Source organism: Nannospalax galili, unplaced genomic scaffold (genome assembly GCF_000622305.1).
Source record: "Nannospalax galili isolate Female #2095 unplaced genomic scaffold, S.galili_v1.0 scaffold102, whole genome shotgun sequence".
Classification (NCBI taxonomy): domain Eukaryota; kingdom Metazoa; phylum Chordata; class Mammalia; order Rodentia; family Spalacidae; genus Nannospalax; species Nannospalax galili.
Window position 1 is genome coordinate 83403 of NW_008351958.1, and position 13338 is coordinate 96740.

Here is a 13338-nt window from a genome sequence, read left to right on the forward strand (position 1 = left end):
ACCTCTGGCTGACTAGATTTACCAGAAGGGCAGATAGGGGGGAATGGTTGGGGGTGCTGACAGCACAGTGGACAGTGGCAGGGATGCCAGAGTATGGAGGCTCTAGTGGGAGAGGAAGGCTGTCTATCTGACGAGTTTATATTCATGCTCAGATGCCAAGGAACTCAGAAAGTAAGCGACTGTGACCAGTAATAGTCATATATAGAGAGATTAGAAATGCATGTGAAAATGTCTCAATGAATTTTTCTGTATGAAACTGTGTGATTTAACAACGAAGTGGAGATCTTTTTTCTTTCTATTCTGGAAGTATCTAACCATCATAATCTTTATACATAAATCCTTCTTAATAAAATATTACCATTACCACATCCATCTAAACCTTTCACCTTTCCATTTTTTAATAACCATGAGACATAATAACATTAATAAATAAACTTTCCATCTGTTGTGAGAATTCTCTTCCTGGGGATGCTGAGCAACGTTTATCCCTTTCTAAGGTTGTAGTGTCAAACCAGTGTTTGATTAATTAAAGTTCACCCTAGGGAATCAGGGAGTTTACTTACAGAGATGGCTGAGGGGTCACTGAGGTGTATGAGTGACCTGAGTGTACTTACACTGTAAAGCCTTTTCCCAGCATGGTTCTCTTCCCAGCCTTCCCCAGATTATATATTTCAGCACTCCCCAAGTCCAGGAGCCCATGTGTGATTATGGCAAAATTATCTACAGTTGGCTTGGAAGAGTGGCTGGATACTCAGGTGAGGGTTTTCTTTTAAAAAATTATTAGTAGGGGTTGGAGAGATAGCTCCGCAGTTAAGAACACTGGTTGTTCTTGCAGAAGACCCGGGTTCGAATCCCAGCACCCAATGGCAACTAACAACTGTCCGTAACTTCAGTTTCAGGGGATCCGACAGCCTCTTCTGTCCTCCTTGGGCATTGCACGACATGGGTGCACTTACCTACATGCAGGCAATACATGCATACACATAAAATAAAAATAATAAAATATTTTTAAAAAGAAAGGGTAGTGGGAAAACAGAAAAGAAAAAGAGCTGGGTTTCTGGGCATTTTATCACTGTTTTTATAGCTCTTCTGTTTCTCATCTTCTCTCTTGTCCACCGTCTGCACCCTAAGTAACGCCCAAGAAAACATAAGACAGCTAAAGAGTCCACTCTTATCCTGGCCTCCCCCCGGGTATGGGCTGACAAGGTACTATCCCCTACACCACAACTGGGTCACCTGCTTCCTGTGGCTCACATGAAGACATTTCTAAAGTGTGACATTATAAAGAGACTGAACATTAACTTGGCTTTACAGTTCTTTTATGGTACCCTCCATTTTACAGCTCAGGGATTTTCAGTCTGGTATCCTGTTCCTTCTTTTGTGAAATAGATTAAAGAGGGTTAACAGGTTATTTAAGGCTTGTGCCTGGCCAGAGCTGAACCACGGTTACTCCCCATGGTACTGTGAAGTCATCCTAGAGTTCTAAAGTTGATTTCACTTTGAGTATAATTAAGTGATGAGAATCTGGATTCTCTCTGCCACCTGCCACCACAACTTAAAGGTTCAACTAGTCAGCTACCTTAAGACCACTTTGACACAGCCTTGGCAGCTCCAGCTGTGGAATGCATGTGTGTAGGGGTGACACTGCATCTGGCTGCCCTTTTTGCCTCCTTATAAGCCCCTTACTGAATGGCAAGTTCTAAGGATGCTTTATAATTCAAAATCGCTGGTACTGTCCAACCCCTCATTCATAGCCATAAGGCTAGTTGTCTTCTGGTGAATGTTAGTATTGCACACAGAGGTCTTGGCATGGAGTTTCTAAGAAGTTGTTTATCTGACCACACCTGGAGACTCACCAAGCCCCAAAGCGGGGCTATATGTGGGCCTCCTCACTCAAGTATCTTGTTGGATTGAAAGGAAACAAAGGCCAAAAAAAAGCTGCTGTTTATGTAGAACTAGCACAAACACTACTGGCTCCAGATAGTGTAGATGGTGTTTACCACAACAAAGAACTCCATTGAAGGATCCTCCTCAGGGCAAAGAACTCCACTGAAGGCCCCTCCTCGAGGCATCTGCAAGTCTTCATTTTTTTAAGACTATATAGCCTTAAACAGCAGATTGAAACTTGGGGGGTGGGGGGGGGTTGCACATATTGTTTTGTTTTGAGATAGGATCTCACTATGCAACCTTGGCTGGCCTAGAATTTGCTATATAAACTAGACTGGCTTCAAACTCATGGAGATCTGTCTGCCTCTGCCTCCCAGTGTGCTAGGATTAAAGGCATATAAAATGATGCCCAGCTAAAATTACATTTTATGATATTTTTATGTATGTATTTATTTGTTCGAGGGGACTTATATCACATGGCATGCATGTGGAGGTTAGAAAACAACTTGCAGGAATCTGTTCTCTCCTACCATGTGAGACCTGGGGTTCAAATCCAGGTCCTCAAGCTTGGTGGCAAAGTACCTTTACTGGCTGAACCATCTCTCTGGCCCTAAAATTTATTATTATTACTATTATTATTATTGCAAATTTTGGTGAGAATAGACTTTTAGAAGTGATAGTAACTAGGGTTGAGGATGTAGTTCAGTTGATAGAATGTTTGCCTAGAGTACACGTAGGGGGGGTATGAGCTACAGCACCATATAAAAGTGGGTGTATTGGCATAAAATTGAGTGTATTGACATAATCCAAGCACTGAAAGTTTTAAAAAATAACAACCAGAGAGGAGCAATTTGAAATTAGAAAACTCAACATAACATTTTAGAAAACGATATTCAGATCTAGTTACTGGATCTTCAGAAAGCAGTCATGTTCCCTAACCATCCCTTCTTTGACTTCCTGTTGTCAGTGCATGTGGCAGGGACAACCAAAATGCTTTCTTTGGTTGTGTGTCTGCTTTGCAGTTAAGACCAGCTCAAAGTCAGGGCCTAACACAGAAAGTAGCCCTCATGACACTGGAAGTAACTTTGGGCTTGGGACCAAAAGCAGAAATTTCTGTGGCTCAATATAGAGTTAAAATCAACAGGTCCAGTGGAGTGTCTATTTTTCCCATTAAACATGAAAGTCACTTCTGCCACGATGTGATGTCTAGGAAGATGCCCTGGCACCAGTGACTGAGGAGCTGGTGGTGATTGGTTCTCAGTAGCCTTGCTGTATGGGTCTCTGCCTGGTCCTTTGTACCTAGTCCTCCAGGCTGCAGACCACAGCGACATCCACCCTTGGCCACCAGCTTCTGTCCACATTGGCCAATGCACCTTCCCCCAGAGCACCATCTAATGCTGAAGATGGCTGTGGATGGCCCAACCATAAAGTTCGGCAGTTATGCTTGTATTGGCTTCCAGTCCCAGCCTTCCTGTGTGCATGCTTGGCACAGAGCAGACTGTAGCAAGCTCCAGGAAGGGGCGGTTTTAGTGAAGCAGTATGTGAGAGGGAACAGTAAAGGGTATTCACTCTAAGGCATATCAGTTTATTTCATCCAGAAAGGAGTGACCCAGCTTGAAACCCAGGTATATTCTGGAATTTCTCTTAGTGGATTCATGGCCTTCTTTTCTCCAGGATTGAATGGGAATTACCTATAACTTGAAATCACTTACATTTATTCTGAAGACTTGCTTCTTTAGAACCAAGCTACTCACATGTTTGCTTTCTAAATTAAGAGTCTCAGAATGACCTGAGTAAAAGGTTTCATTTGGTGAGCTTAGACTTGGCAGAAGGCAGGACAGGCACATGGATGACAGGGTCTGTAGCCTGGGTTGGTCTGGAACTCACTAGTTGAGTCCAGAGGATGACTTTGAACTTCTCATCCTACTGCCTCCACTTCTAAGTGCTGGGATTACAAGAGTGTACCACCACACCTAGTTTGTGCCATGCTGGAGCTCAAACCCAGGCCTCATGTATGCTGCTCGGGTACTCAATCATCTGTGCTACATCCTCAGCTTTAATGCCTATTCATGTATATGTACGAGTGTTTTGAAGCACGTATTTAAGTACACCCATACATGCAATGCCCACAGAGGCCAGAAAATGGTATCAGATCCCCTATGCTGGGAATCGAACCCAGGTCCTCTGGAGGAGCAGCCAGCACTCCTAACTGTCAAGCCATCTCTCCAGCCCCATATTAATGCTTTCATGTTCTATTTTAATATAACAGCATTTACAGAACAGTTGCAAGAATAGCTCCAAGAAATTTTACCCCCTTTCCTTTGTGTCTCTCATTCCCTCTCTCTCCTCACATATGCATACATTTCCCATGTAAATTTTGAGTCATTTGCTGGCATTGCACCCTTCTGTGTAGAAATGCTTTCATACGGACTTCCTAAGAACATCTGCTAACATGACTCTGTATGCTTATTAAAATCAAGCCATTCAACATTGTTGCAATACAGTTATGTAATCCATGTTCCAGGGTCACGTGTTGCCCAGTGCTCCAACAAGGTCATCTTCAATGTTTTGATTTCTAGTTTCTGGTCCAGGATTGAATCCAGATCACACATCACAGAGAACTGCCACCTCTTTTCAGCATTGTTTCTTCCGGAACAGTTCTTCAACGTCTCATTGTTGGGGATGACATTTTGAAGGCCACAGGCCAGTTATTTTGTAAAATGAGCCTCAGTGTTTGTCCAATGTTCTCACACGAGTGGACTGAATTTGTATGTTTGGGGCAGTACTACTATTAAAACAGAATTTTGCCCTGGGGATATCTTATCAGGATCTTCATGACAACTGTTTGGTGGTGTAACCATTGGTTATTTGACTAAATTGTTGTTTGCTAGGTTAGACTGCTGTTCTTCATTTTAAATGAACAATGAGTCTCACTGACTTTTACAGGCACACATGATTCTTGCTTGATTATTCACTGTTAGTTGTTTTGAGGTACTGGCAAATGTTGGTATTGGACATAGAGGTCTTTATATGGAGTTTCTAAGAAGTTGTTTTTCTGATCAACCCAGGCCCTGAACATGCAAGACAAGCAGTCTATCACTAAATCCCAGCTCCAGCCCTGATTTACTCATTGTTAAGTATGAGGGATACAAATGGGGATTCTATCTTCCAACTCTGTTGTCCCGTCCCCCACCCCACCCCACCCCCGCTTTGTTTATTAAGTCATGTTCTACCAGGAAGACGTGGTTTCCCTTCTCAACTGCTTCTCCACCTGTATCAGTGTGGGTCAGGCAGGCTTTCGCTTTCTGTCTGCAGATATTCTTTTCCTATCATTATTGTAATGGTCAAAGTGTCCAGGGTTTGGCCACTGGTGTCCTTTCAAGTGTCTTGTGTGTGCTTTTGGAAGGTCCCCATTGTTCTTGAGCATTTCATTGCTTTCCAGTCTAGAAATATGGCCAGATTCATCTTATATTTGTGCCAGTAGTTTAAGGTATTTATAGCATGTCTATAAGTAATACCAGCCTATAATTTTCTTTTTGTTTGTGCCAGTATCCGCATACAGAAACAGTATTTGTTTCTTATTGTTGCTGTAACAATACAACACTGCGGCTATAAGTGGCAATGTAATCCACGTTCTTATTCTCTTATATTTCTAGAGATGAAAGGTCTAGAATGAATCTTCCTTGACTCAAGACAAGGTGTTGGCAGGTCTGAATTCCTCCTGGAGCTTCAAAGACTGTGTATGTCTTTCCTGGTTTCTAGGCGGCCACCTGTGTTCCTTATTCACGGCCTCATCTTCATCGCCAGGAAAGTTTGCGTCTATTCTTCCTGTCTCTCCCTCCTTCTCTCTCTTATGTATTCTGGAGCCACATCTCCTCCTCTGACTCTCCTGTTTCTGCTTCACCATCTCACTTTCCCTTTGTTAGGACCTTTGTGGTTTTCTTGACCTCACTGGGATGTTGCTCCATCATCTTTGTAACTGTCATACTTGTCCAGTCCCTTTGACCACCTAAAGTGATAGCCACAGTTTCTGAAGAGTTGATGTGGACATCTCTGAAGGTGAAGGGGCCATTATTCTGTATTCCTTTGTTCCCACTGTTGTACTTGCTTCGTCATAAGTATTCAGATGTCATCTCTGAATTTCTGTTTTCTAGAACAGTCTATATAGCATCAGGGCTCTGGGGTTTGGCAACATTCTCCTGGGATGCCATATGGACCTGATGCTTCTTCACTGCATGGTTTAATAGCCTCTCCTTCTTTGATGGAGCTTGTTCTGTTTCAGCTTTCTAACTCTTCTAGTTCCGTTCCGGTAAGCTGCTTCCTGAGAATTATCTAGGCATTAGCATCCCTTGTCACCTGTATGAACAGAAGGTTGGGGTGCCATAAGAATTGAATAGTTGCACTGATGTCCTCCCCCACTGACTCTTCACATACCTTGAAATCCAGAAATCCATCTAGGAGGGACACAGTCTTAGCCTCCCTCATGCTGAATGTGAAGGACTGGCTACATGCCTTTATCCTCACTCATTTTACACAGCAAATGTTTTAACTTCTCCATGGAACCAAGGCCCTGAAGATGCCATGCAATATGAAATGTCCATTTGAAATGTGAAATAGCTCTTTGCCCTAAGGGGCAGAGAGTGTCGCTAGATCTAAAGAAATATAACTCAGTGGTCCAAAGTGGGATAACTTGGTTCCTATCCTTTAATGGTATTCTTGACCGTTTTCATCTACCACCAAAACTGTAAAGCCTGGTCCTGAGGGTCTCTTCCTGTCAGGATCCAATGAAGCCCCTTGGGTCCTGTGTAATCCACCTGTCAGCTGTGTGCAAGGCTTTCCGCCTGAGAAATCTTCCCCATGGCCATCTACAGCCTCTGGTTGGCAGACAGAACAGTTCTTGTCAGCACCATATGCCTGAGAGATGCAAAACAAATAGGTCTAAATTTGACCCATCTCTGCATTAGCAGTCCCTTCCCTGTCAACACACTCACATTATACACACAAGTGGCATCACAGGAAGGCACACCTGAAGGCCTCTTGCTGGTTTCAGTAACCCCATATGTTATTTACTTTTCTGTTGCTGTGATAGAAACACTGACCAAAGCAACGTATAGAAGGAAGTTTATTTGAGATTATGGTTCCAAGGGAATTACAGTCCATCATGGGGGAGGGGGGGTGAGGCATGGTGGAAGGAGGTGGCTGGAGCAGGAGCAGAAAGCAGAGCACTCACATCTTCAAGCAGGCACAGGACGCAAGAAAGCAACTTGAGATCCGGCAAGGCTTAAGAACTCTTTAAGCCCACCCCCAGTGACATGCTTCCTCCAGCATGGCCACACCTTCTAAGACTTCCCAAAACAGCACCACCAACTGGGGACAAAATGTCCAAATACTTGAAGCCTATGGGGGACATTGTCATTTGAACCACCACATTATTCTCACTTAATTTTAGTCCATTTGATCTGTCTTGGACCGAGGAGCTCCTATTAACATGTTTCTGTGCATTCCACCAGTCCACTTGCTCTGTCTCAGACTGAGGAGCCCCTAATATCACATTTCCATGCACTTCACTTTACATCCTCTAAAATCCCTTCTTCATAAAGATAACTATTTTTCTTCTTTGAAATTAGCAAAGGTTTTATTTCTTTCCAATTGGTTGCCTTTGTACCTAAAGCTTTTTTATATCCTTGGCCCATGTTTTCTTATTGAACTATATTTTTTCATTGGCCAGGCTTTGACTTTTTGTTTTCTTTGTTTTATGTGAGATTGCATCTTGCTGTGTAGCCCAGGCTGGCCTCAAGTTCATGATCCTCTGCCTCAGCCTCCCAAGTGCTGGTTATGGAGCCACCACACACTCAGTAGCTCACAAATTACTTTCAATGGCCTGTTTACCCCATGTCTGTGCTATAAACCGTCCTCAATGCACTCGTCCCCCCCTTCTACTCTACTTGTCCTTCCATTGTTAGCTGTGCTGCTTCTTTGTCCTTTGCGTACTTTTCTCATTCTTCATCTGTTTGCAGTGCCTGAATGAAGACTTGCCTCCTACCTCACCATCAGCCTCTGAGTGTTGAGATGGCAGCAGACCCTGCTGTGCCCTCATCTGCACTTATTTTACTTCTAGATCTGACAAAAATACTAAATTCCAGCATTTGTCTGAATTTTCTATGATGAGATGATTTCTTGACGAAAGGAGCTAATATGTGCGATTGTTTTTGTCTTCTTTGCTTTCAAACTGTTGTCCTATATAGCCTTGATGCCTGAAAGAAAGCTGGGCTGCTTCTAGGATGCTTGGTACAAGCTATAATTTCTGACCTAAGACAATTTCACACTCTCAGATGCTTGACTGATGTATCTAACCCTGTTAGCATCACTGTGTTGTGGTTTTCTTCACTTTTATGGTTGATTTTTGGCAGGGACATTGTCATTAGAGTGCATATTTTCGTTCTTGTTTCTTGTTTTGAGTAATTTTGTGTAGATTTCGTTTGTCTTTATTCCGTTGATTATTTCGATGTAAATACTCTAGTATTTACAAGATTCCTAGCTTAAGGCATTGTTTTCTATCAGTGTAACCCAATACTGTTACTATATGAGAAAGCCAGGTGTCCTCTGATTTCTTGTTTCTCTCTTTCTTGTAGAGCTTGAAATATCTCCACTTTTGCTTCCTTTACCCCCAGTTCCCCCCTCCCATCCTTTGTGTCCCTTCTCCCTGGAGCAGTGCCACATAAGGCTGAGTGCCTGCCTGTAATCCCTACTCTGGAGGTGGATGCAGGAGGAGCAGAAGTTCAAGATCATCTTCAGCTATAATGTCCCTTCTCCCTGGAGCAGCGCCTTGCGGAGACTGGTGACTTGTATCCCTTCTAGGTCCCTCCCTTGTTATCAGAGCCACAACTTATCAGGACTCTTGACAATATTTTACATTTGAGAATGACATTTCTTTCCAAGAAACTTCAAATCAACCTTGAGTTCTGTCTTCACTTCTTATTTCTCTTCCCTACCCCTGGGGCTGGTGGCCAAAGTATGGTACCCAACCCTGCTGGAATTTGCTAACTCTTTTTCAATCTACAGGTGATTTAAAGACTATGGACTTCTATATCCTGGTTACACTAAACCAGGAGAGTGACTTTTGTGTAGTTTTACTAGCTTTCCTTGTTGTTACATGTTGCTTTGTGAGTGGTTCACTTCACTAATCTAGCTCAGCATCTGAGGATACTGATATACTAAGGAAATGAAAGCTGGTCTGTTCCAAGCATCAGTACACTCAAACCCGAGCTTTTGTGTGTGAGAATATTGCCTACATGTACATAAGTGTACCCGTGTTGTGCATTACCCATGGAGGTCAGAAGAGGTTGTCAGATTCCCCTGAAACTGGAGTTACACACAACTGTTAGCCACCATGTGGGTTCTAGGAATCAAACCCGGGTCCTCTGCAAAAGCAGCCAGTGCTCTTAACTGCTGAGCCATCTCTCCAGCCCCTCAAATTTGTTTTTATATTGAGTATCAATAAAAATATTGAGCTAAGTATTGCTTATTACATTAAACTACTTTGCAGTTCATCATTTGTCAATTACCTAAGAAACCAATAAGCAGATATGGTTTTGTCACACAACTGTTGTCATATTAGACAGATGAGGGACTAAGACAAGGGGTAAATGCTCAGTCTTCCCAGGTGATAGAACAGTGCCATTTCCACACACATCAGCCATGCTCACATATAGATGTTCACACTTGTTTGGTCCCCCCCCCTTTTTTTAAAGATAGTGTTTCATGTATCCTAGGCTGGACTCCAACTCATTATAGCTGAAGATGATCTTGAACTTCTGCTCCTCCTGCATCCACCTCCAGAGCAGGGATTACAGGCAGGCGCTCAGCTTTATGTGGTGCTGGCCACTAAACCCAGGCCTTTGTCTGTGTTAGGCAAGTCCTCTATCAACTGAACTACAGCCTTCCCAAACCTCTTTTCTCCATTTTTATTGTCACTTAATCATCTTTGTATACAAAGCCCACTCCTGGACAATAAATACCAAGGGAGAATACTTTTCATTGTTACATTTCAGGTTGATTTGTAAAATAAAGTTGTTTGTCTAGTTGAGTCAGAAACATTTCTTTGCACTAATATGGCCCCTGCATGTCTTTTCAGAGGACAATTATGGGATGGATGGGAAGGTTAGTCCACCCAGCCTCGCTTCAGACACCACCTGGCAAGGCCTGGAGGCATTATCGGTGTGAACAACAACAGCATCTATGAGTACAGACACAACCCTAGACTTAGTCTGGTGGACTGGACTAATTACTTGAAGGATGTAGATAATTTGCACTGCTAAACAGTCACAATGAGCAAAATAAAGCAAGTCAGACTCACACTGCTCAAAGTGATGGGTTCCCGGTTACCTCTGCTGCACTCTTGGTGCCAGTGGAGATGGCCTCTGCGGAGTCAGGTGAAGACCCATGCCATGTGGTTGGGGATGCACCTCATTTGACCATGCCAGCCAACCTTCGAACCCTGCATTTGAACTGACCATCATTAAGTCCAGAGAGTAAACTTGAATGGAATAATGACGTTCCAGAAGTGAATCATTTGAATTCTGAACACTGGAGAAACAGTAAGACTGAAAAACCGATGGGGCATGAACAGGTCCATCATCCTGAAGGCAAAGTCAGTGGCAATAGCATGACGAGGCTGGTGCTCCAGTGCCACCACAGGCTGCAGCCCACCAGCCAGCATCTAAGAGAACTTCCCCAGGATGCAGGACCAAGAGAGGATGTTTGTGAAGATCAGCTGCATCCTCCTGAGCATTCTGACAGAACCTCTGTTCATTGAGTGTTCAATGCACCATGAGTGGAGCAACCTATTCATTCCAGCATCATGGAAAGGATGCTGTCCAGGAAGAAGAGTTACACAAAGGACAGGTACTGAGTCTAGAAAGCAGTGCCTCCCCTCCATTTGCCTCTGGTCAGATAAAACATTGCCTAAACACGAGAATTCTTTCTCAGTTTTTACTAGTAAAGTAATGCTGGCAATCACAACTAGCAACATTCGGATCTCTCCTGGGTACTTTTGTGCAGTAGAAATTCGTGTACCAGTTGAGCAGTCATGCTCACACAGGGATTCGTTGTTGTAATTCACTATTTTGCCAAGACTAGAAAGAAAGGTTGGGGGTATTTTCTGTTGTTTTGTTTTGGGTACTAAAACAGTATTATCTTTTGACTATTGTAGGGACATGGATATATAAAGTCTATCCAGTCAAAATGGCTAGAATTGTGCCTTTGTATGTTTCTAAAACTTACCACCCTTGGTGAATCTGTAAATACACGTTCCCTGCCTGCACAGTGACGTTTGGATTTGTTTCTAACCACTGGAATTTTTCAAGGTCATCATTTTTGGTTCAGTGATTTTTTTCACTTTGAGTTAGGAATGCCATGTCTGTTCGGTTAGTGTGTCCCCCTGCCCCCCAGGCTTATCAGAGTCACACTGTCATTAGCATGACAGTCTTAGACCCCCAGCAATGACACACAGTATGAACCACATATTGTTTTAACGTATGCTTTTGCCAGAAAACAGTGCATGTATTTTACCTCGACGTGCTAAAATTGATTAGCAGAAAGGCATGGTTCATAATGTTGGTGGTAAAAATAAATAATGAGTGAATAAATAAAGAAACAAAACAAAAGTTGCCTGTTCTCCCTGTGCTTAATATCACTAACTTTTGGTTACCTTCTTAACAGAAGAAACAAAAATAAAACCATTTTATTTTCATCTTTATTTTGTTTTCCTGGCCTGATTAATAAGCTTAAGTATTGAGAAACTCTGTGTAGTTGTGAATTTATACAAGAAAATTTTTAACAAACTACAATCATGTATGTTCTATAATTTAAACATACCACGAGGGAAGTTAACTTTATAAACATTGTTATTTGTGTGAATATTTTTGAACTGTCACCAAACCTTGATTTTTTTTTATAAAGCATAGTTTGAAATTGCTTTTGAAAATCTATATTCTTGAAAACATCCTTGTTTGTATTAGACTTTTAAATACCAGCAGAAGGCTTACCTCATTGAGAATTCTCAATATCCAATTCAACTTCCCAAGGTCTTTTATGTTTAGCTTAACAGTGATGTTCTTTTTTTCTTTTTAGATAATTCAAGCATTTAGATAAATTATGTTTGCTTTAAGTGTTTAAGGTAAAGTCTTTTCAAGAAAATTTAATGTGGTATAATTGACTCTTTGGTAACCCTAGGACTTTATCATAAACTCTGTACATATGTTAAAATTAATTAGCTGTTTATGTGGGTGTCATCTGCTGAGTGACAGAATAAACATATTTATGGTCATGAATGATGTGCTTTGTAAAGAGATTTCACAATATTAGGAAACATACTATGTTCTTTTTAATCCTGTGTAACACTCTGTGATACTTTTATAGAACAATTCTGGCTTCAGGAAAGCCTAGAAGCAATATTTCTTGAAATAAAAGGTGTTGAAACTTTACCTGTTTCAGAGAAGTGAACGTAAGCAAGCTTTTGTGGGATACACATTCCTTACAAGGCAGCTTGAGTCCTTACAGGACTAGGTGTTAGACATACTGGCCAAACTGCCCCTAAGTCAGCATGCTGAAGGCCATCCTTATGGTACTTAGTGTATTGCAGCACCGCTCTCAGGCAGAGGCTCACCTGAGCAACTGCTCACTAGGAAACTGCAAAGGGCCCAAAGTTCTGCCTTCACTATCCTGAAACACTGAGTAACTTTTGATCAAGGTCCCACACTGATGTTTCTCCGTGGCATTTTGCACATCCCTTAATTGGTGCTAAGTCAACACAGATGGAGTTTTCCAAAGCACATAGACCGACCCATCAAAGAAAGGTAGTTTCCTGTTTTAAGGGACTGTGAACTTTGATGTAAACTTGACCATCCACCAAGACCTCATGTTTTCTGATTGACAAACTCCAAATGCTTCCTTGTATGGAAAATCTCTTGAAATGTAGCCTCAGATAAGAGGCTGAGAATCTATGAATTGTCTAAATTGGAAATAAAGGGAAAGAAAGGAGAAAATAGCAAAGGATTCAAAGATTTGCCAATTGACCCTTGGTTAGTTAAAGAATCCACCATCCTATCAATAGAATAAACAAGGTGTGAGGTCACAGTGTTCAGGAATATGTCTTTGTGCCACACTTTTCAAAACACAAACACGTTAGTGGATTCTGTGTGCCATTTCCATTCACAAGTCCACTGTGCCTTGAGCACCTCTGCCCTTGCCCTCCCAGCACTCCCCCAGTCTCCTCTGCCCTTGCCCCCCAGCACTCCCCTAGTCTCATCTGCCCTTGCCCCCCCAGCACTCCCCCAGTCTCCCCTGCCCTTGCCCTCCCAGCACTCCCCCAGTCTCCTCTGCCCTTGCCCCCCCAGCACTCCCTCAGGCTCCTCTGCCCTTGCCCCCTGCAGCACTCCCCCAGTCTCCTCT

General features: G+C 42.6%; 1 protein-coding gene across 1 annotated transcript in view; it reads left to right on the forward strand.

Annotated features, from left to right (window-relative positions):
• Sulf1 (sulfatase 1) overlaps positions 1–10485 on the forward strand; it is a gene marked incomplete in the record, with an annotated part of 77851 nt that extends 67366 nt beyond the window's left edge. The window contains 1 exon segment of the mRNA XM_029553996.1: positions 10022–10485. Within this exon segment, the coding sequence (XP_029409856.1) occupies positions 10022–10052 (31 nt within the window).
• Between the last annotated feature and the right edge of the window lie 2853 nt (positions 10486–13338).